The sequence below is a fragment of the Aspergillus welwitschiae genome (genome assembly GCF_003344945.1).
Source record: "Aspergillus welwitschiae strain CBS 139.54b unplaced genomic scaffold BDQ94scaffold_4, whole genome shotgun sequence".
NCBI classification, from domain to species: Eukaryota; Fungi; Ascomycota; class Eurotiomycetes; order Eurotiales; family Aspergillaceae; genus Aspergillus; species Aspergillus welwitschiae.
Genome location: NW_020798698.1, coordinates 483006 through 501181, shown reverse-complemented (window position 1 = coordinate 501181; position 18176 = coordinate 483006). Strand labels below are relative to the sequence as shown.

Here is an 18176-nt window from a genome sequence, read left to right as displayed (position 1 = left end):
GTTATTGCCGGCTGGCCGGAGACACACGAAGCGGGGAGGGATTCCCATCAATCCTCATACTCCTTTGATCGGAGAAGTCAATCGGCGCCTTTTCGCGTGGTCCCAATATTCAGAAAGTCAATGGCGCTCAAAAACCAGTTTCAGTGCGACCGGTGCCTGACCCAGAGTTTTCTCCTCTTGAACGCCCTCATCACTGTGAATCCAATGCTAATAATGTTGGCTGGGCCCCTCCGTCTCAACTTCAGAATGCCCGGTCGAGAACTAGTGCTTTAGTATCATGCAGGAGGTGCCACCTTGCATGACCTACGACGACCGGATCCTGCATCTCCAACGCACAATTGAGATCATCTTGAAGCAAAATCTATTATCAGCAATTCATCTCGCTCCTCTAACATTTCCAACGTCCTCCCACCAGAACCCGTCCCCGATCGTGGCGACGGCTGCGCCCTTCTCTCCGCGGTTGGACGGCTTCATGCCTTCCCGCGGCTATCAAATTGAGGCAAAGGCATGTGGATCTCCTGGCGGATCATCCCCATCTTCCCCCCTCGGAGCTCTGACAGTCGGACTCCACTCACTGAGGGTACCCGAATTCCACACCGAGGGCCGAACACAACGCAAGCCCGCCAATACTTTCCAAACTCACTGTGAAAAGAAATAACATAAGATACACAGGTTCTCAAAGTAAACAAGAAACGAGACTCATTGTGATGATGTTCTAATCGAGGAATATTCTAATTGAAGCCATTGATTTGACAATCCGACAAGAAGAATAAACAAAAAAGTGCATACGAAGTCCGCACAAGATGCACAAAAGACGAGGCGATGGTTATACCAAGATTAGTGTAGCCCTCGCCGCTGAAGATTTGTCTCCTCCTCATCTGTTCGCTGCAGCGAGGCTTTCACACTACGATAAATAGCTTCTGCCAACTTCGGCGGCACTGCGTTGCCAATTTGTTTTCGTACCTCGCGAGGCCCGAAGCGGAAACGCATAGGGAAAGTCTGCAGGCACGCAAACTCCCTGTTGGTGAAGCCTCGTCGGCCCGAGGGGTGATAATTCTTGCCGCCGCCACAGGTAATAGTTCGTGCCTGTCTGTTGGCGTTAAAAGGTCTTCGGTCAATCGCGCTACGTTGCAGCGCGCCTTCGACATCGTGGTCAGGGGCTCCGCGGGGGATGCGTGAAATGACCTGGTTAATCGTCACGTAGTCCCTGAGGCCGGAACCAGGTAGCCCATGCGTTGCTTCAGGAAACGGTGGGAGTGTCTCTCCAGGGCTACAAAGGCCATCAGTCAAAGTAAACAAGAAAGACACACAATGTCTACTGACCCAGATGCAATGATTACCAATCGTCGTCGCAGCTGTGGCACTCCATAATCTGCACATTTCAGAATTGTCCACCGCACAGAGTAACCGATTTCAATAAAATCCTGAACCACACGGTGAAATGTCTCTCGATGCCGCTCGTACAACCCACTTGTTTCTTCCATCGTATGTACCCTCGGCTTTGCTTTCCGAATCATCTCGGCGCACGAAAAGATGCATGCGGAATTTGCATCGTCTGTAGCGCACTGTATGGTCTTAGCTGGGGAAAAGGTTTGGCATGGCGGAGACCCATGCGTAACATCAACTTTGAGAAACGCATAATCGTTCGTCAAAAAGGTGAAGACATCCGAGTCTTCGCACTCGGCATCACGGAAATTGAGACGGTAGGTATTTATCGCGTGTCTGGAATTATCAAATGCCCAGGTTGGACGCAAACCAGCTTTGAGAGCGCCGCAGGACACTCCGCCAGCACCGCAGAAGCCGTCTCCAAACGTGTACTGCCGACTGCTTTTATCGTCGGTACTTTGTCCAGTCAGATCAATTACAGGTCCCTCGAGATCGATGGCCTGCGGGGCATCACTCGCTCCAAAAGGACGGGTAGTTCCTCTCCACGCCTTGCGTAGACTGCTGGGATGAGCCCTATACCCTTCATCTGCCTCCTCGAAGGAGATGTATTCAACTGATGCTGGATCATCTGGCTTCAGGCGGTAGTTCTCCTTCAGCCTGCAGAACAGACCGTGAGGACGCTGCTTCTTCCGGGGATCATGCTCCACATGGCAGGTATTCGTGAAAGTGATATTTACAATGCGCTTAATCAATGGCAGTCCGATATTTCTTTTCTCATTTGCTATCCAAATGAGCTCGTTGGGCCACTTGGGGATATATGTGCCCTTGTGGTTGGTAGCACGCAATAAGTGCCTCCCATTGAAGAAGATCTCCTTAGACACAACGTGCTGGGATATGCTCTCTATCCGGATAAAATTTCCATCAAAAATTTCTAGGGATTGCCCCGGTGTGTAGACAATGCCATTCGCGCACCATTCTGTTAGGGGACGCTTGGCTGGTTGGACATCAATGAACTGCACCTCGGCATCAGCATCTTGTCCTTGGGGGGCTCTGTGCCAGTTTTGTAGTAGCCGATTGAACGCAGCGTCGGTCAGGTAGTCTTGTTCATTGAAGCCCTCCTCAGTGTCTGAGTCGAGCTCAATAATTTCATCGAACTCAGCGGGTGTAGGATTGTTTTCAAAAAGAGGGCCTGATCGAATTCCCGTCTGGATGTTCAACACCCGGTCTGGGTCATTTTCTACCGTTACGCTGCTGTGATCCGAGCTTTCATCGATAGACATAAGATCGGAGGGCCAATCGTTGTCGCTTTCGCAGAGGTGAGGCATGGAAAAGGAGAATGGAGCCATTGTAGATGACAGATAGATAAGTAGAAGGAGAAGATAGATAGAAGAATATCCTTGCAGATAAAACGGTGTTGAATGGGCGAGAATATGATAGAGAAGACAGAAAACTTGCGAGAAGGAGGGAGAAATGTAGAGGAGGAAGATGCAGAGGAGAGAAAGTTGGAAGAGAAGAGAAGGCATCTTTATAGGCAGAGGAATGGGCAGGAAAAGGCGGCTTGAAGGAAGTGTGAAGAGCGAGTAACCCATGAGAAGAGTTTGGATAGACGACCTCGTGAACAATAACACGCTTTGCACACGTTATGGCAGATGAGAGGCACCGAACTGAGGGGATGGGAGAGTGAATGGAGAGTCTGATTGGCTACGAGGGGGAGAATTGCTACGGTTGACAGGGTCAAGAAGTGGAGGAGGGCAAAGGAGAGTGAGAAGTGCGTGAGGATGTGAACGTTAGGTAGCTGCATGGGTCATATAGGGTTGATAACATGAAGCTATTCCGAGGTATAACAGAGAAGCACCTGACTTGTGAATGAGCTGTGAAGTACATTATGGCTGATTGCTAGTCTTGCATCACATTGGCTACACAGCTCCCTCACCCAGGTCTCACAACCCCAGTTCAGTAAGATTGAGTGTGACTAGGTAGCAGCCACAAGAGTCTAGGCAGATCAGCATTGTGGCAGGAATATTCCGAGTTGGCATTAGCAAAATAACGGCAATAGCCTGTGCTAGAGTAATTCTAGTATGTCTATACTAGTAGTACTTAGTATCTACTACGAAATTATATAGATAACACTTACCTAATCAACACACTCATCTCTGAGTGGTCGAGACCAGCAAAGCATGGATCAACCAATGGCAGGAACGGGCGGGGAGCTGAGTCAGGTCCGGCATCGGCATTACTGGAAAGCCGGGGCAATCTCCGGTTTGTGAAATTTTCTTTGGTTTAGCGGCACCCGCAAAAATTCTTCCCTTTTACTCGGTTGGCAGTGGAGAAGAACAGGAGAAATAAGATGCGAGGCCTCTCTCTCCTCTCTTCCTCTCCTAAAAAAACTCCTTTAACCATGTTATTCGCTTCACTTATCCCTCCGTGGGCGTGACATTGGCCATCATCCGCCACCATTACTACCTTTGCATGAGTCTTGTTATGTCTCGATAGACGTTTCCGGCTCTATCCCATCTTTTTACACCCGTCCAATTCCGTTTTTTACCCCACCACACTGTGTGTGTGTGTCCCCAAGTCTTTCTCTACCCGTTCTGGATGTGAGTATAGGATCGCTTTCTTCATCCTCCCTTTCTTGTTCAATCCTCGTCCTTTCTATGATGAATTTCGGTTTTTTTTTATAGATGTTAGACTTCCTAAGCATCATTGCGGATATTTTCCGATCTGACTAGACTTACATTGCCACTGAAATTTTGCTTTGCTCATCATTTCTTTGGGGAAGCACGTGCTAATCTCAAGCTTCCAACTAGAACATCCTACCGCCGACATAATGTGTGGTATCATTGCTCTGATTCAGGCGAACCCCTCGTCGTCCGCTGCCATCGACCTTCATGAGGCACTCTACCTGCTTCAACGTGAGTTTAGCCCCAGAATGCGGAGACTGTCAGCTTCCTGAAACACACCCAACTAATATTCGTCTTATCGTGATTAGACAGAGGTCAGGATGCAGCAGGAATTGCCACGTGCGCAACCGGCGGTCGCATCTATCAGTTGAAGTCGAACGGTATGGCGGCCAAGGTCTTCAACGATGGCGCCAGGGTAGCAGACCTGCCGGGTTCTATGGGAATTGGTCATCTGAGATATCCTACTGCCGGAAGCAGTGCCAACGCCGAGGCTCAGCCATTCTATGTGAACAGTCCATATGGTATCTGCCTGGCTCACAATGGCAACCTGATCAACGCTCCCGAGCTGAAGAGATATCTCGACATCGAAGCCCACCGTCACATCAACACTGACAGCGACAGTGAGTTGATGCTGAACATCTGGGCTGACGAGCTGAGCGAGACGAAGAAGGCCCGTGTCAACACGGAAGACCTCTTCGCCAGTCTCAGTCGCATGTATGAGAGATGCCAGGGTGGCTGGGCTTGCACTGCTATGCTTGCGGGCTTCGGTCTTCTGGGTTTCCGTGACTCCTATGGTATCCGTCCTCTCGTCCTCGGTTCTCGGGCCTCCCTTGACGGTGAGGGCACCGATTACATGATGGCGTCCGAGTCGGTCGCCCTTCACCAGCTTGGATTCAGCAACATCCGCGACATTCAGCCTGGTGAGGCGGTCATCATCGAGAAGGGCTGTGAGCCTGTCTTCCGTCAGGTCGCTCCCAAGAAGTCCTATGCTCCTGACATCTTCGAATATGTCTACTTTGCTCGTCCTGACTCCGTTATTGACGGTATCAGCGTGTACCGTAGTCGTCAGCGGATGGGTGACCGTCTCGCTGCCAGAATCCTCAATGTCCTTGGACCGGAAGTGGTCAAGGATATCGATGTCGTTATCCCCATCCCCGAGACCTCTACGACGTCTGCGGCGGCCGTTGCCCGGTATCTGGACAAGCCTTACTGCCAAGGTTTCGTCAAGAACCGCTATGTCTTCCGTACATTCATCATGCCTGAGCAGAAGACCAGACAGAAGGGTGTCCGCCGCAAGTTGAATGCTATGCAGGCCGAATTCAAGGACCGAAATGTCCTTTTGGTTGATGATAGTATTGTGCGTGGTACGACTAGTCGGGAGATCGTCACCATGGCCCGGGAAGCCGGTGCTAAGAAGGTCTACTTTGCCAGTTGCGCCCCAGAGATCACGTAAGTGGCAACAGTCCCAGTTTGAACATCTTTCAGTTGCTTACCATCTTGACAGACATGCTCATATCTATGGTATTGACCTGGCTTCGCCTGCCGAGCTCGTCGCGCACAACCGCGACACCGAGTCTATCGCCAAGCACATTGGTGCTGACAGTGTCATCTACCAGACATTGGATGACTTGAAGGGTGCCTGTGCTGAGATCGCTCAGGAGAATGGGTTGTCTGAGCCACACGACTTTGAAGTCGGTGTCTTCTGCGGCAACTACATCACCCCGGTCTCCGAGGGCTACTTTGAGCACCTGGAGAAGCTCCGAGGCGAAGGTCGCAAGATCAAGGCGCTGGACCGTGCCAAGGAAGCTGTCACCCACGGCTTTGCCAGCGAGAAGGACTTCCGCATGGCAGCCAATGGTGTCAAGCTGGATAGCGCGGGCAACATCATCCCCGCGCAGGACCCCAGCGAGTCGGAGGTGCCCCAGGTCAGCGTGTGCACCACCCGCAAACACAAGGAGGAGGAGCATCCCAAGGTGAAGGATCGTATGGACATCAGCATCCATAACATTGCTGATCACGCATGATTATGACATTATGGCCTATTTAAACCATTTTATGGCATTTATGTGGTCTGGAGTCTTGGAGTTTGTAGACGGTGGACGATAGATAGGGAGGTCATTTGCTTGACTTGTTAACAAAGACAACGAAGGGCTGAGATACCCTGAGTTTAACGAATATATAGACCACCGATGAAAATTCTTGTGCAACTGGACTTTTTTTGATAGGATGACGTAGATGCAGAACGGCCCTGCAGGTTCCCCGATCATGTGACGACAGTTGATCGTCTCGCGTGGCCACCAACCTCTAGACTCTTGCATAACGATTACGGTGGTTGATTCAATATCGATATGATTTGGCGACTTTTGCGTAATGCAGTATCTGTCTAACCTCATCCTTCAGCGGACGGTATACACCGTGGTTTGAATCAAAATTGCGCGGCATTTCAAAGTGTCGGTCGGCTTCTTTTTTGCCTCTATTGTGTGTGAAGAGTGCACAGCCGTTTATCCACTATATGTCATTGATTGAGTAGTCATGGCTCGTATGACACGTTCCGCCACTGCGCGGGAGACAGCGCTACTTGCTGCTCAGATGCAACAGAACGAGGCCCAGCCATCCAAGGTATCAGACTCGGATGCTGCAGCCTTCAAAGACTCGGCCAGAAGAGCAGCCGCCGCTACATCTGCGAGTCACACTCGACCCACGAAGCGCAACGGGCCAGTTGGTGAACCTGTCTCCAAGAGGACAAAGACGAACCGCAGAAATGCACAAAATAATGATGCCCAAGAACTTCCTCACAATTTAGGTTCGGCTACTCTGCTACCCGAGCTGCAAGATAAGAGCGCTCCAATTAAGCTAGACACCCGCGACACCCCTATAAAGAAAGAAGAGATAGATGCAATTTCCAACACCCTGCAGAACACTGTCGACAAGGCCACAAAAGCGGCCTCGGGGTCCAGTGAAAAGGAGAAGAGATCCAAAAAGACTAATACATATGGCCTCACACCTGGAATTACCCCATTCCCAGACTGGGCTCGTCCCACCCCTGAAGAATGTGAAGAAGTCAATCGGTTACTCTCGACCGTACACGGAGAGATTGTTGCACCTACCACTATTCCGGAGCCATCGCTCACTGTTACCGGCTGTGGCGAGGTTCCTTCGGTCCTTGATGCTCTCATCCGCACGTTGCTCAGCGGAGCAACAACAGGAAACAACTCTGCCATGGCATTCAACGGTCTTGTGCAGAGATTTGGTATCCTGAAAGAGGGTATCGGTAAAGGAAGCGTGGATTGGGATGCTGTCCGTCAGGCGCCACTCAAGGATGTCTTTGAAGCCATCAAACGTGGCGGCTTAGCGGATATCAAGAGCAAGAAGATCAAGGCTATACTAGACATGGTCTACGAAGAGAATCAGCAGCGCAGAGACATGCTGCTGAAGGGTTCCCGGGACGCACCACAGGATCTGATCAAGAAGTCCGAAGGTGGCAAGCAATATGAAATTGCATGCGCGGACCAGCACTTCCTATCCCTGAACCATCTTCACAGCCTTGCCACAGAGGACGCCATGGTGGAGTTGGTTAAATACCCGGGTATAGGCCCGAAGACGGCTGCTTGTGTGTTGCTCTTTTGCTTGCAGCGCCCTTGCTTTGCAGTTGATACTCACATCTTCCGTATATGCAAGTGGTTGGGCTGGGTGCCTTCGGACAAAGCAACGGAGATTACGGCGTTCAGCCATCTTGAAGTGCGCATTCCTGATCATTTGAAGTATTCCCTTCATCAGCTCCTCATCCGTCATGGTAAGTCTTGTCCACGGTGTCGGGCAATTACTGGGCAGTCATCTGCCGGATGGGAGGAGGGCTGTGTGATTGATCATCTGGTAAAAAGGACGGGAAAGAGGAAGGGAGGTGGCACAGAATCAGTGACGGAGGATGCCAAATCCAATGGGCGGAAACGCCGTGCTTAAGCAGAGATGTTTCTAATGTCAGCATGAACCATGTGTGACTCTTCCCTGTGTATGGAATCGTTTGTTGTTGATTATTAGATAGTATTAGCATTGCTTGAATAACGTAGAGCTAGATTTTGCTAATGAAAATAAATTTCAGTTCAAATCACAGTTACTAGTAAGTTGACTACTCAGTATTAGTAGTCATGGTGGTACATCTACTTATATATATCTTGAGAGATAGTACTTAGTACTTGTACTACAGGTACGTACTGGTTCAACCGAGTTTGAGGCACCGTATCTAATTATTTAGCACTAGTGCTCTCATGCAAGGGCACCTGGAATAATCTCGAAACCCTTATAGCATAGAATTTATTCGTCCCTGTCATTACAATGGTCCAAACCTCTCTTGACATACTGCAAAAAGCTGGATGGAACCCGCCCCCTTGGCACGTGCACCCGCATATCGGAGCAGTGGATAATCGATCGAACCACCTCCGGACAGTCCTTAAGTCCCCTCCTCCCTTTTCGCTCTCTGGCTTTTTGCACACCCAGAAGGGCCCGGGCAAGCAAACCGTTGAGTCAAGCGCCCCGTGCGACTTTCACCATGGACTCACTCGACCAATTCATCCCCCCGGCTCTCCAGCCTCTGGTGGGCCATCTCCGGACTCAGGCCCCGTTGCTCGGCGTCACGTTGCTCTCGCTCGCAGCCGCGTACCTTGGCTATCTCTACGTTCTGGGCAGGAAGGAAGCCGCTGTTTCGTTTAACGTGCCTATCCCTCCAGAGATTCGGGCCAATTGGAAGGGCGAGAAGTGGGACAGCCTTCAAGGAGAGGGAAGAAAAGTGCTGGAGGGACAAGTCCGGGGAGTAAGTCTGCCTACATTCTATTTCACCGATGCCCTTTCCTTTACAAGATTTACCCTACGCCCATATTATCTCGAAGTGCTTCTAACTTTCTCTCTCCTACGCAGCAATGGAATGACAACTTGATTATGAGCTACTGCCCCGCGGATGGAAGAGTACTCGGCAATGGAATCAAACCGGCAACTCCTGACGATGTCGATCGCGCAGTCCTGGCTGCGAAGAGCGCACAGCTTGAATGGGCCAATACTAGCTTTGCAGAGAGGAGGAAGGTCCTCAGGACGTTGCTGAAGTGCGTACCCAGCTTACCATTTCAACTTTCGCCAGCCAACGCAGGCACTGACCTTGATCCCTTCATCCAACAGATACGTCCTCGACCACCAAGATGAACTCGTAACTGCTTGCTGCTTGGATTCAGGCAAAACCAAAGTCGATGCTGCATTCGGAGAGATCCTCGTCACCGCTGAGAAGCTCAAATGGACACTTGACCACGGTGAAAAGGCCCTGGCACCGGAATCGCGCCCGACAAACTTCCTCATGATGTACAAGAAGAACATGGTCACCTACGAGCCTCTAGGTGTCGTCTCTGCCTGTGTTTCATGGAACTACCCTTTCCACAACTTCATCTCCCCGGTCATTAGCGCTATCTTTGCAGGAAACGGTGTCGTTGTGAAGCCCTCCGAACAAACTGCGTGGTCCTCCGCTTTCTTCCTCGAGATCATCCGCGGAGCGCTCTCCAGCTGCGGCCACTCGCGCGACCTCGTCCAGAGCATCGTTTGCCTCCCTAACGTCGCCGACCACCTAACCTCTCACCCAGACATCTCCCAATTGACCTTCATCGGTTCCAAGCCCGTCGCCCACAAAGTCTGCGAGTCCGCCGCCAAATCCCTCACCCCCGTGACCGTCGAACTAGGCGGCAAAGACCCAGCCCTGGTTCTTGACGACTCGCGCACGGTCAGCGAAATCCCCGCCATCGCCTCGATCCTCATGCGTGGTGTCTTCCAATCCGCCGGCCAGAACTGTATCGGCGTAGAGCGCATCATCGCCCTCCCCAACGCATACGACAAACTTGTTGAGACCGTATCCACCCGTATCGCTCGCCTTCGTCTCGGCTCCATCCTCCTCGACTCCCAAACCTCCGCCGGAACCCCCGACGTCGGCGCCATGATCTCCCCGGCCTCCTTCGACCGCCTAGAATCCCTCATCGCCGATGCCGTCAAGCAAGGCGCACGCCTAATCTGCGGTGGAAAGCGCTTCCAGCACCCCGAACACCCACTGGGCCACTACTTCACCCCGACTCTCCTGGTAGACGTGACGCCGACCATGAAGATCGCCCAGCAGGAGCTCTTCGCTCCGGTCTTCCTCGTGATGCGCGCCTCCTCCGTCCCCCACGCCATCTCCATCGCCAACTCAACAGACTACGGACTGGGTGCCAGCGTCTTCGGCTACAATCAGACGGATATTGCGAAGTGCGTGGCGAACATCAAGTCGGGCATGGTGTCGGTCAACGACTTTGGCAGCTACTATGCGGTTCAATTGCCGTTCGGTGGCGTCAAGGGATCCGGGTACGGTCGGTTCGCAGGCGAAGAGGGCTTGAGGGGTGTCAGCAATATCAAGGCTGTTTGCGTGGACCGGTTCCCTAAGGTTATGGCGACGAGGATTCCGCCCAGAGTGGATTACCCTATTCGCAAGGGTGATGGTGCGCGGCAGGACGGCACCGGCGCATGGGAGATGTGTAAGGGTGTCGTGGAGACGGGATACCAGATTACATTGGGTGGGAGAGTGAGTGGGATCTTGAGATTGTTGTCGAACATGTAATGTGCATACTTGGGTGTGTGGATAGTGCGAGAGGAAGCGGATGCTGTGTAGATTATTGACACGGTGATGGTAATGTGTAAGATAACATAGGTAAATAGATTCATATTTAATGACATTATGCATGCATACAATTGCCATTCGTTTCATTGAACCTTAGACAGTCAAGTAGACAGCATCAAGCAAGTAATCCATACTTCCCTTCAAAACATCCATATTCAGCTATCAAACAAAGCAAACCACCCATATCAACCCAAAAAAGGCAACCACAGGGCTTCCCCTCTCACCTGACCCCTTCCCAATCCAGCACCACTCAACCCTAACACTAACCCCCATCCAGCCACAAGGAACCAGGGGGGGGCCACCACAAGTCATGACGTCACACTGTCCCCCTGGTGAATTTCGCAGGGGAAAAAAATCAAGACCAGCAACCCGGTAACGTCAAGGGTCTAGCTCAGCCTTATCATAAGTGGCAATCGACTAATCGTGAATCAAAGCCCCCGTCGTCACTCCAAAACGTGACATGAAATGTAATAATATTGACGGGGGTGGGATCCGCACCGGAAATTCCCCCTTTCAGGAAGGGAAGGGGAGGGGAGACATCAGCGTCGTCGGTATGACGGCATCCAAGGCACAGTGAAGCAACGAAAGCACGGCATGGAGTGGGAAGGTTCCAAGGATAGTACTAGTTGGTCCGTAGAATAACTGGGATATTAATATGTAGGTGTTATGTCGATCATATTATTTCCTTCCTTTCACTTGTTGCAAGCCACTAGGTACTTTGTGTTAGACATCATACATCATCGATCGTCGCTTGTACTTTCCACTTGAAAGTGTTACAGTTGGTGTCGCTGCACGGCATATATATATATATCCCCGTGTGATACTTTCGATATCTTTCATCAACATGCGTCCTTTCAGTGATACTTCTACTCATACTACTGCTTCTTCGAGCTATAACTCTACCGTGCCGAAGGGATCGAAATAATTCTGTTCATTCATACATACTACTTCGCTTCGAAACTACTCCTGCTACAAACGGAAAAACATAAGTTGAGTCGTCAATATGGGTGCTGTGGTTTCTTGCGTATGTCTTTCTTCTTCTTTTATCTTCTTCTCTTCAGCTTTATATATGAACAAATGAACTGGTGATTGGCTAACACATCATGTATATATAGATCACTAGTATCTTCCACGCCATCGGCGCTTGCCTGATGGGCATCGTCAACACAATCGGTGCTGTCTGCAAGGCCATCATCGACGGTGTCGTTACCCTCTTCGACGTGATTATCTCGTGTCTGACCTGCGGATCCTGTGGTGGAAGGAGGAGAAGAACGCGAAGGTCAAGAGTCTGACATTGATCGATACGAGACATGCCCGACCTCGACCTCGACCTTGACTTAATCGCCATGAAGTTATGACGGATATGGATATGAATGTGGATATCAGTTCGGAGTTTTTGTGGTTCCTTGCGTTTCCCTCTCGTCCTTTGTGTCATGCCTGATATCCTGTGTTTCCATTTCGAGCAATGAAATTTTCACCAAACTATAAAGAGTTGAAGTAAATTGGGTGTACCCCGTAGTTGGCTATATCGTGTGGGTCCTGCGGACTGAGGTCATCCTGGCAACTTATCCCGAGATGCCTGTCCCAAGTTTAGCCATCAATTGATCCTTGAGCTGAAAGTCGTCGGATGGGATATCCTCCCATCGCTGACTCACCAGCAACCTGACGAAAGGGTCCTCCACCTCATCCGCATACTTCAAAGCCACGTAGAAGTGATTTGGAAGAACCGGCCACCGAATGGGGTACTTGTACCACGGCACACGAATACGCATGCTCAGCAATCGCTTAAACGTTGCGAGGTCACGGTCTCGAATCGTCTGTCGAAGGATCCGCTTCGCCCGCGGATGCTCGGGATCCTCGTCAAGGTAGCCGTCCATCGAGAGCAACTCGAGGAAGTCCAGCTTAGATTCAGTCCAAGGAGGAAAAAGTAGCTTGTCCGGGACCTGAACTGGTAGATTGGCCGCGAAGCATGGTAGGCGGAAGATGTCAGTCTCCTGGTATATCTCGCTGGATGGACGGATCTGGACTGCGCCAGCATTGAACCACACTGCAACTTTGCAGTCCACATCTGACTTTGGGATTTTGGCTTTGAGGATCAGGTCGCCTTTTCCGCGATGAGCATGGGATGTTTCATCAGGCATAAGAGGTAGATCGTTGTCGAATTGCTCGCCAATATTGATGAGGATCTGGCGGTCGCCAGGTGATAAGTCTAGCTGCAGACACTTGCGGCGGATCGTATGCTCGATGTATTCCCTCTGGCATTTGCGGATCAGAGGTAGTGTACACCAGCGACAACTGAGGATGACGTTTTGCAGGTCTCTCCTTTCATTGGGAGAGAGTGCGAAAACATCAAGAGGCCAGGGAAGAAAATCAGGCGTGAAGAAGCCTTGTCTTGAGCTTTCGTTGGTGCTGCTAAAGACATAGCGAGTGACCCATGTGTACAGGACTGTGTTGGAGAGAGCCCGGGAGATGTGTATGGAGGCTCGCGGGAGATTAACTTCGAGACAGTGGAGGAAGATTTCTTGGATGATTTCCACCGGTAGTCTCTCGAGTGCTGATAATCTGGCAAGGGCCGGCTGCGAGATGTTAGGCATTGTGAACTGAATACTAATGGCCTTCCAACTAGTTATCCGTATACTGGAGGGATTATATAATATAGAGTCTTGAGGGACGGCACTTCGAGAGGACGGCCTGAGCTTCAACATTCATTGGCGATAAGCTTACCATCCTGAACTTAAGTACTTGCAGTTTGACAGGGCCATCGGTGTTTAGTGGTCATCAAATTATGGTCTAGACCATCCAGTTTCCCAGCTGAGTTCCTGGCGAAGCAAAAATAGGGGCGCGAATCTGTCAGAGTGGAGATCGTAATTTGATTGAACCGATAACAAATAGGTTCGCAGTCAGTAAACTTAAGCCTCTGACTTTGATGATTTGGCTTTGTGGCTCATAATTGATCCATCACGACGTGGATGTGCAATCCAGAGCCAGCCATGAAGTGCAGAATCCCCTGTGTCGTGTTCGCGCAGAGAGTTTAGGCTGTTCGGGATCGGCTAAGTCTCGAGTCTAATCCCAGAGCCTTGCAAACTACGACCATGACAAACAAACTATTTGCTCAATGCGGCAATCAAGACCGAACAGCGATTCGATCGGAAGGAACTCGTCCTTGAAACTGGGGAAAGTATGGGGAGCAAATCAGAGAGATGCCTGATTTTATCATCTTGCTGTTCTCGGAGTTGACAGGGAGTAGTGTCGATAACACGCTGCAGTGGTCGCCCACTATTCGCAATTTCCTTGCGAACTGCTACAATTTATTTGCCCCAAAGATTCAAATGCGCGTACTGGGTACCTTCAATGGTATATATAGTCGACTGCTTTATATGGAGCGTAACATAGCGGTCGAGGGCCGATATACAAAAACGGTCCGGTTGGAGAGGGAACCATCTAAATTCAACATTGTTTCTATACATGACCCTACAACCGAATCACACTGCCAGAGAGCAAGGGTATCCTAACTGGCCAACATGCTTGACAACAAAGGGTAACTTCGTGTGATTATACTGGTCGAAGGATGGAGAGACGTAAATAGGTACAAAAGATGTAACCGTTTAAACAACGGACATGTCGCCGAAGCGCTCCTATAATTCAAACATCCATTAGTTTTACTCGTCGCAGAGTTAGGCATTAATGCAGGTATTGTATTACGCACCTTGTAACCAGCCGGCATCCATCTGCCCTTGGAGACAAGGGAGGCGGTCTTCTCGTCGATCTCGGGCTGAGCGGCGGCAACCTCGTCCTAAAAGGAAAAGAAAAAGAGACATTAATAAATCTGTACCAAAATCCTGCGTAGTCCAACCCTGGGACACCATAACATACAACAGTGAGGTCCTCGAAGGGACGGGCGGTCTCAATGTTCTCGAGGGTCTTCTGGAGACTGCGGAGCTCGGACTCAACCTTGCCCTTGGTCTCCTCAGCGCCCTTGACGGCCTGGGCCTCGAAAGCGTCGATGGCCTTCAGCTGGCGGCTGACATCGTAGGTGGCGGGCTTGAAGTTCTTGAAGTGGTTCTCGATCTCGTTGACGATGGCCTGGTTCTTCAGGACCTTGCGGTAGTGCTCGAAGTCGACAGTCTGGGCCTGCTCAGACAGGATCTGAACCTTGCGGCGCGCATCGTCGTTACGCTTCTTGAAGGCCTGGAGGGAAGCAGCGGTCTGGCCGCGGAGTCCGAGGGAGCTGGTCAACTTGGCCCAGTCGACCTTGAGAGCGGCGCTACGCTGTACACCAAGCAGTTAGCTGACACATATCTCTCGCCATCCGAGACAATTTTATGACAAAAACAGGAACCCCACATACAGTGGCCATTTTGAGATGTGGAACGGAGAAGGTTGGGGGAGAGAGGGGAGTTCAACGTGCGAAGCTGGAGGTTCCGGGAGGGTGAGGGTTGAACTCGGCAAGATTTGGAATGGGGATGCACTCACGTGACCACGGCTTTCCCGTGTTCCCGAACTGGCACTACACAAGGGAGTTCGCAGGGGCGGGCGTGGATATAGATAGTCCGGAGAGCTTACATGTTTATACTACCTTCAATTATAGTCCGAGGTTTTTGTTTTTCTAATTTGATTAACTCTCCGAATCCGGAAGAATTTGTGTACCTTTTTTTTTTTTTTTTTTAAAAAAAAAAAATATTCCTACCAAATGGCGGTTCCAAATAGTGCTTCACATCATTCAATTCTGCTTTTGGCTAAATGATTTACACTATGGGGCCTGACAGTACATGCATCCTAGGGGATATCAATCTGACCTCGCACCCAAAATCCATCCTGCCAGCAGGGCCAAGAGACGCCAGCCACCGATTCATGCGTTCATTCCGGCGGTGTTCATATGCTGAGAGCCATGATGGAGTTGACGATATCGTTGTCGTTCTCCCGGAGAGCCTTGACGGCCTTCTTGCGGGACACATTAGCCTGGGCCATAACCAGTTCGATGTCCTTAGCCTCAAGACCAGACTCATCGACCTCCTCGCCATCATCCTCTTCCTCCTCCTTCTTGGCCTCAGCCTCGGGGGCCTTGCCCTTGCCGTGGTCGTGCTCGTGGTCGTGACCAGCGTGCTCGTTGGCAGCAGCCTCAGCAAGCTGCTGGGCAGCGGTAGCCTGGGCGGTGGCGTTCAGGTCCTCGATCTTGGCCTCACCGAAGATGCTGTCGCAACAATGTAAGCATTCATCAATTCGTCATAGTCCAAGGAGACACATACATCCAGGTGTTGCTGGAGGGGGAGCGGTAGACATCGGGCTGGTTGATGACGAAAAGGATCTATATGCGATAGATTAGCCTCTGCAGTCTGAAAATCCTTCGTCGCCCACAATAACTGCACGAATGCAGGGTTTGTTGAGCGTCGCACGGGAAGGAGGGACAGGGCCGTATTCATACGTTCTTGGGACGACGGAGAGTGACACGAGTGATGCCGGGAACGTGCTTCAGGCCGAGCTTGCCAATGGCCTTGCGAGCCTTCTTCTCGTTGCGAGAGTGGATGGTGACAGCGGCACCACCGGGGATGGTGGGCTCATCGCCAGCCTCAGACTCGGAGGAGCTGCCGGCATCCTCAACGTTGGTCTTGGGAACCTCCTCGTCGGGGAGCTCTTCAACACGGGGGTCGGCCATTTTGTAAATCGAGTGAGCCTAGAAGGGCTGTAGAGTTGATGGTCAGCAAATCACACTGTGGGACGTGACTGGTTGCTGGATGTGGGAGGTTCGAAGATGTCCCTCTCAGACCGTGGTACACCCACAAATCTGCGGGAAATCGCCAAAATCGACCGTAAAATTGAACTTCGCGGCAAGGAATTCCATTTCAACTTACCTAGACGCGGAACAAAGGGCTGTGGTGGATGAGGGGGATTTTTTTGCCTTGTTGTAGTTGGGAAGTCGCAAAGCTGTGTGAATGTCATCCTGCCGAAAATCGTTAGCGAGCTTATTGGGACCCTCACCCCGGACACACAGAAGCGATGCATCTACAGATCGTACAACCACCACTTCTACTGGCGCAAGCGTTCCCTCTACATTAATTTATTTAATCTGCAGCAATTCATTGCCATGTATCAAATAATACTGCTTTGATTTACGGGGAAATGTTTGGGTTTGTGGATTGGTTTTTGTCTAAGTGATGAGCAGGTCATGTCAAGATCATTAATACCCCGAGATACCATTTGCCATATACTAATTGCAAGGCGTTCCGTGCCGCCCTCCATCTTTCATGACGTACGAGGATAACCTATGCCAGGATATCAAAGGTTCTTGAATCATTTTTATGCTGTCAATAATGCGTACAGCCCATTTTGCTGAAAATAAATTAAACCTCAGCAAATAACCCCGTCCCAAGGCAACCCTGTCACTCTATGCACCGAGCCTCATGAACCGTCTATGACTTAGGAGCAGCCGCCCTGAGCTTAGCGTGAGCCTTCTGGACCTCGTAGCGAGCCTGTTGAATCCGAAATGTCAGCACCTATTCCTGCAATTTCCATGCACATAGTGTCCCCGGCTCTTTTCCAGTAATCGACCAATAGTCCCGACCACTTTTATATGATTTCTCCAGATGACCCAATATTCCGTGCATATCACATCATCGCGATTCGCAAACGTACCTGCTTCCGGAGGCGGAGGACCTTGAAGCGCTCGAAGTCGGACAGGTTCTTCCTGCGCTCAGCGCGCTCGGTCTTCTGGGCGAAGTTGGACTTGGCCCACTTGCCATCGATCTCCTCCTTCTGCCAAAGCTTCTTCACGGGGCCAGTACCGGCAGCACGGGGCAAACGGGGGATGACGAAGTGAGTGAGGGTGGCGTGGGAGAGAGGAAGGACGTGGCGGGGAACGATCTTCTGCTCCTCGGTGGAGGGACCGTCGACCAAGACCTAATCGGTGGAACTCTTTGTCAATATCGCATTTCCTCCTAGTAGAAATCCCATTCCTTCGCGCTCGTAGCAACTCCGGTATATGCGCAAAAACGTACACGCTTGTGGTCGACAATCTCAACAATGGCAGCGAGCTTGCCGGTGTAAGGACCGCTGCGGATCAGCACAACGCGGCCAACCTCAACCAGCTTCCATTGAGCAACCTGAACATCGATATCGGCCATGGCGAAGGCTTCCTAGAAAAATAGCAAAAAGGGACGTCTTAGTTGAAGTCTTGCGGGGATCACGGTAAGGGCGGACAGCAACTCACGGTCGACAGACTCCGGGAGGACGGTGTTGATAATTTGTTGTCGAAATGTCGGGTTGTCGAAGTCGTCCGAAACGCACAAGTCGCTCTGGTCTGCTGGATAGCGAATTTCGGTGCTGCGGCCCTTCGCCCACAAGAGTCTCGCTTAGCAGCCAGTAGCAGCCCATCCAGGGGCGTTTGCGTGCGGCCTAGGGCTGCCTCCCGGCCTTAGCGCGCTCCATCGGAGGTC

The 18176-nt window shown here is 51.1% G+C and overlaps 7 protein-coding genes across 7 annotated transcripts; 2 read left to right on the top strand and 5 right to left on the bottom strand.

Annotated features, from left to right (window-relative positions):
* Positions 1-373: 373 nt before the first annotated feature.
* Positions 374-2732, bottom strand: BDQ94DRAFT_182778 (DNA cytosine methyltransferase; the record flags this gene model as incomplete). The annotated part of the gene is made up of 2 exons (XM_026774233.1): positions 374-1270; positions 1324-2732. 2 exons carry the CDS (start codon positions 2730-2732, stop codon positions 838-840), a joined length of 1842 nt encoding a protein of 613 aa, XP_026630475.1. The 3' UTR covers positions 374-837.
* Positions 2733-4213: 1481 nt separating this feature from the next.
* Positions 4214-8027, top strand: BDQ94DRAFT_157015 (amidophosphoribosyltransferase; the record flags this gene model as incomplete). The annotated part of the gene is made up of 4 exons (XM_026768688.1): positions 4214-4298; positions 4376-5516; positions 5572-6050; positions 6598-8027. The coding sequence occupies 4 exons, from the start codon at positions 4214-4216 to the stop codon at positions 8025-8027; spliced, it is 3135 nt and encodes a 1044-aa protein (XP_026630474.1).
* Positions 8028-8535: 508 nt separating this feature from the next.
* Positions 8536-10815, top strand: BDQ94DRAFT_136468 (aldehyde dehydrogenase family protein). Its single transcript, XM_026764866.1, has 3 exons — positions 8536-8874; positions 8979-9160; positions 9234-10815. Exons 1-3 carry the CDS (start codon positions 8614-8616, stop codon positions 10684-10686), a joined length of 1896 nt encoding a protein of 631 aa, XP_026630473.1. The 5' UTR covers positions 8536-8613; the 3' UTR covers positions 10687-10815.
* Positions 10816-12311: 1496 nt separating this feature from the next.
* On the bottom strand, positions 12312-13340 carry BDQ94DRAFT_166641 (uncharacterized protein; the record flags this gene model as incomplete). Its single annotated transcript, XM_026770597.1, has 1 exon — positions 12312-13340. One exon carries the CDS (start codon positions 13338-13340, stop codon positions 12312-12314), a length of 1029 nt encoding a protein of 342 aa, XP_026630472.1.
* Positions 13341-14084: 744 nt separating this feature from the next.
* On the bottom strand, positions 14085-15151 carry BDQ94DRAFT_136464 (F1F0 ATP synthase subunit d). Its single transcript, XM_026764865.1, has 4 exons — positions 15095-15151; positions 14620-15015; positions 14453-14539; positions 14085-14381 (listed from the first exon to the last, which is right to left on the bottom strand). Exons 1-4 carry the CDS (start codon positions 15101-15103, stop codon positions 14352-14354), a joined length of 522 nt encoding a protein of 173 aa, XP_026630471.1. The 5' UTR covers positions 15104-15151; the 3' UTR covers positions 14085-14351.
* Positions 15152-15451: 300 nt separating this feature from the next.
* BDQ94DRAFT_136463 (nascent polypeptide-associated complex subunit alpha) lies at positions 15452-16663 on the bottom strand. The gene is made up of 4 exons (XM_026764864.1): positions 16596-16663; positions 16169-16426; positions 15993-16051; positions 15452-15937 (listed from the first exon to the last, which is right to left on the bottom strand). The coding sequence occupies exons 2-4, from the start codon at positions 16397-16399 to the stop codon at positions 15619-15621; spliced, it is 609 nt and encodes a 202-aa protein (XP_026630470.1). The 5' UTR covers positions 16400-16426; positions 16596-16663; the 3' UTR covers positions 15452-15618.
* A 100-nt stretch (positions 16664-16763) lies between these two features.
* Positions 16764-18036, bottom strand: BDQ94DRAFT_136458 (60S ribosomal protein eL14). The gene is made up of 3 exons (XM_026764863.1): positions 17739-18036; positions 17377-17640; positions 16764-17213 (listed from the first exon to the last, which is right to left on the bottom strand). Exons 1-3 carry the CDS (start codon positions 17862-17864, stop codon positions 17154-17156), a joined length of 450 nt encoding a protein of 149 aa, XP_026630469.1. The 5' UTR covers positions 17865-18036; the 3' UTR covers positions 16764-17153.
* Positions 18037-18176: the final 140 nt, after the last annotated feature.

Excerpts from the sequence above, each read along its gene's own strand:
- BDQ94DRAFT_136468 (XM_026764866.1), top strand. The coding sequence starts at position 8,614 with ATGGACTCACTCGACCAATTCATCCCCCCGGCTCTCCAGCCTCTGGTG. Across the intron at positions 8,875-8,978 it reads TGGAGGGACAAGTCCGGGGA|CAATGGAATGACAACTTGAT; the intron begins GTAAGTCTGCCT and ends TCTCCTACGCAG. Across the intron at positions 9,161-9,233 it reads GTCCTCAGGACGTTGCTGAA|ATACGTCCTCGACCACCAAG; the intron begins GTGCGTACCCAG and ends TTCATCCAACAG.
- BDQ94DRAFT_136464 (XM_026764865.1), bottom strand. Across the intron at positions 14,540-14,619 it reads CCTTCGAGGACCTCACTGTT|GACGAGGTTGCCGCCGCTCA; the intron begins GTATGTTATGGT and ends TTTTCCTTTTAG. Across the intron at positions 14,382-14,452 it reads GGATGCCGGCTGGTTACAAG|GAGCGCTTCGGCGACATGTC; the intron begins GTGCGTAATACA and ends TTTGAATTATAG.
- BDQ94DRAFT_136463 (XM_026764864.1), bottom strand. The coding sequence starts at position 16,399 with ATGGCCGACCCCCGTGTTGAAGAGCTCCCCGACGAGGAGGTTCCCAAG. Across the intron at positions 16,052-16,168 it reads CTCTCCGTCGTCCCAAGAAC|ATCCTTTTCGTCATCAACCA; the intron begins GTATGAATACGG and ends TATCGCATATAG. Across the intron at positions 15,938-15,992 it reads CCCTCCAGCAACACCTGGAT|CATCTTCGGTGAGGCCAAGA; the intron begins GTATGTGTCTCC and ends TTGTTGCGACAG.
- BDQ94DRAFT_136458 (XM_026764863.1), bottom strand. The coding sequence starts at position 17,864 with ATGGCCGATATCGATGTTCAGGTTGCTCAATGGAAGCTGGTTGAGGTT. Across the intron at positions 17,641-17,738 it reads AGATTGTCGACCACAAGCGT|GTCTTGGTCGACGGTCCCTC; the intron begins GTACGTTTTTGC and ends TCCACCGATTAG. Across the intron at positions 17,214-17,376 it reads TCCTCCGCCTCCGGAAGCAG|GCTCGCTACGAGGTCCAGAA; the intron begins GTACGTTTGCGA and ends CGGATTCAACAG.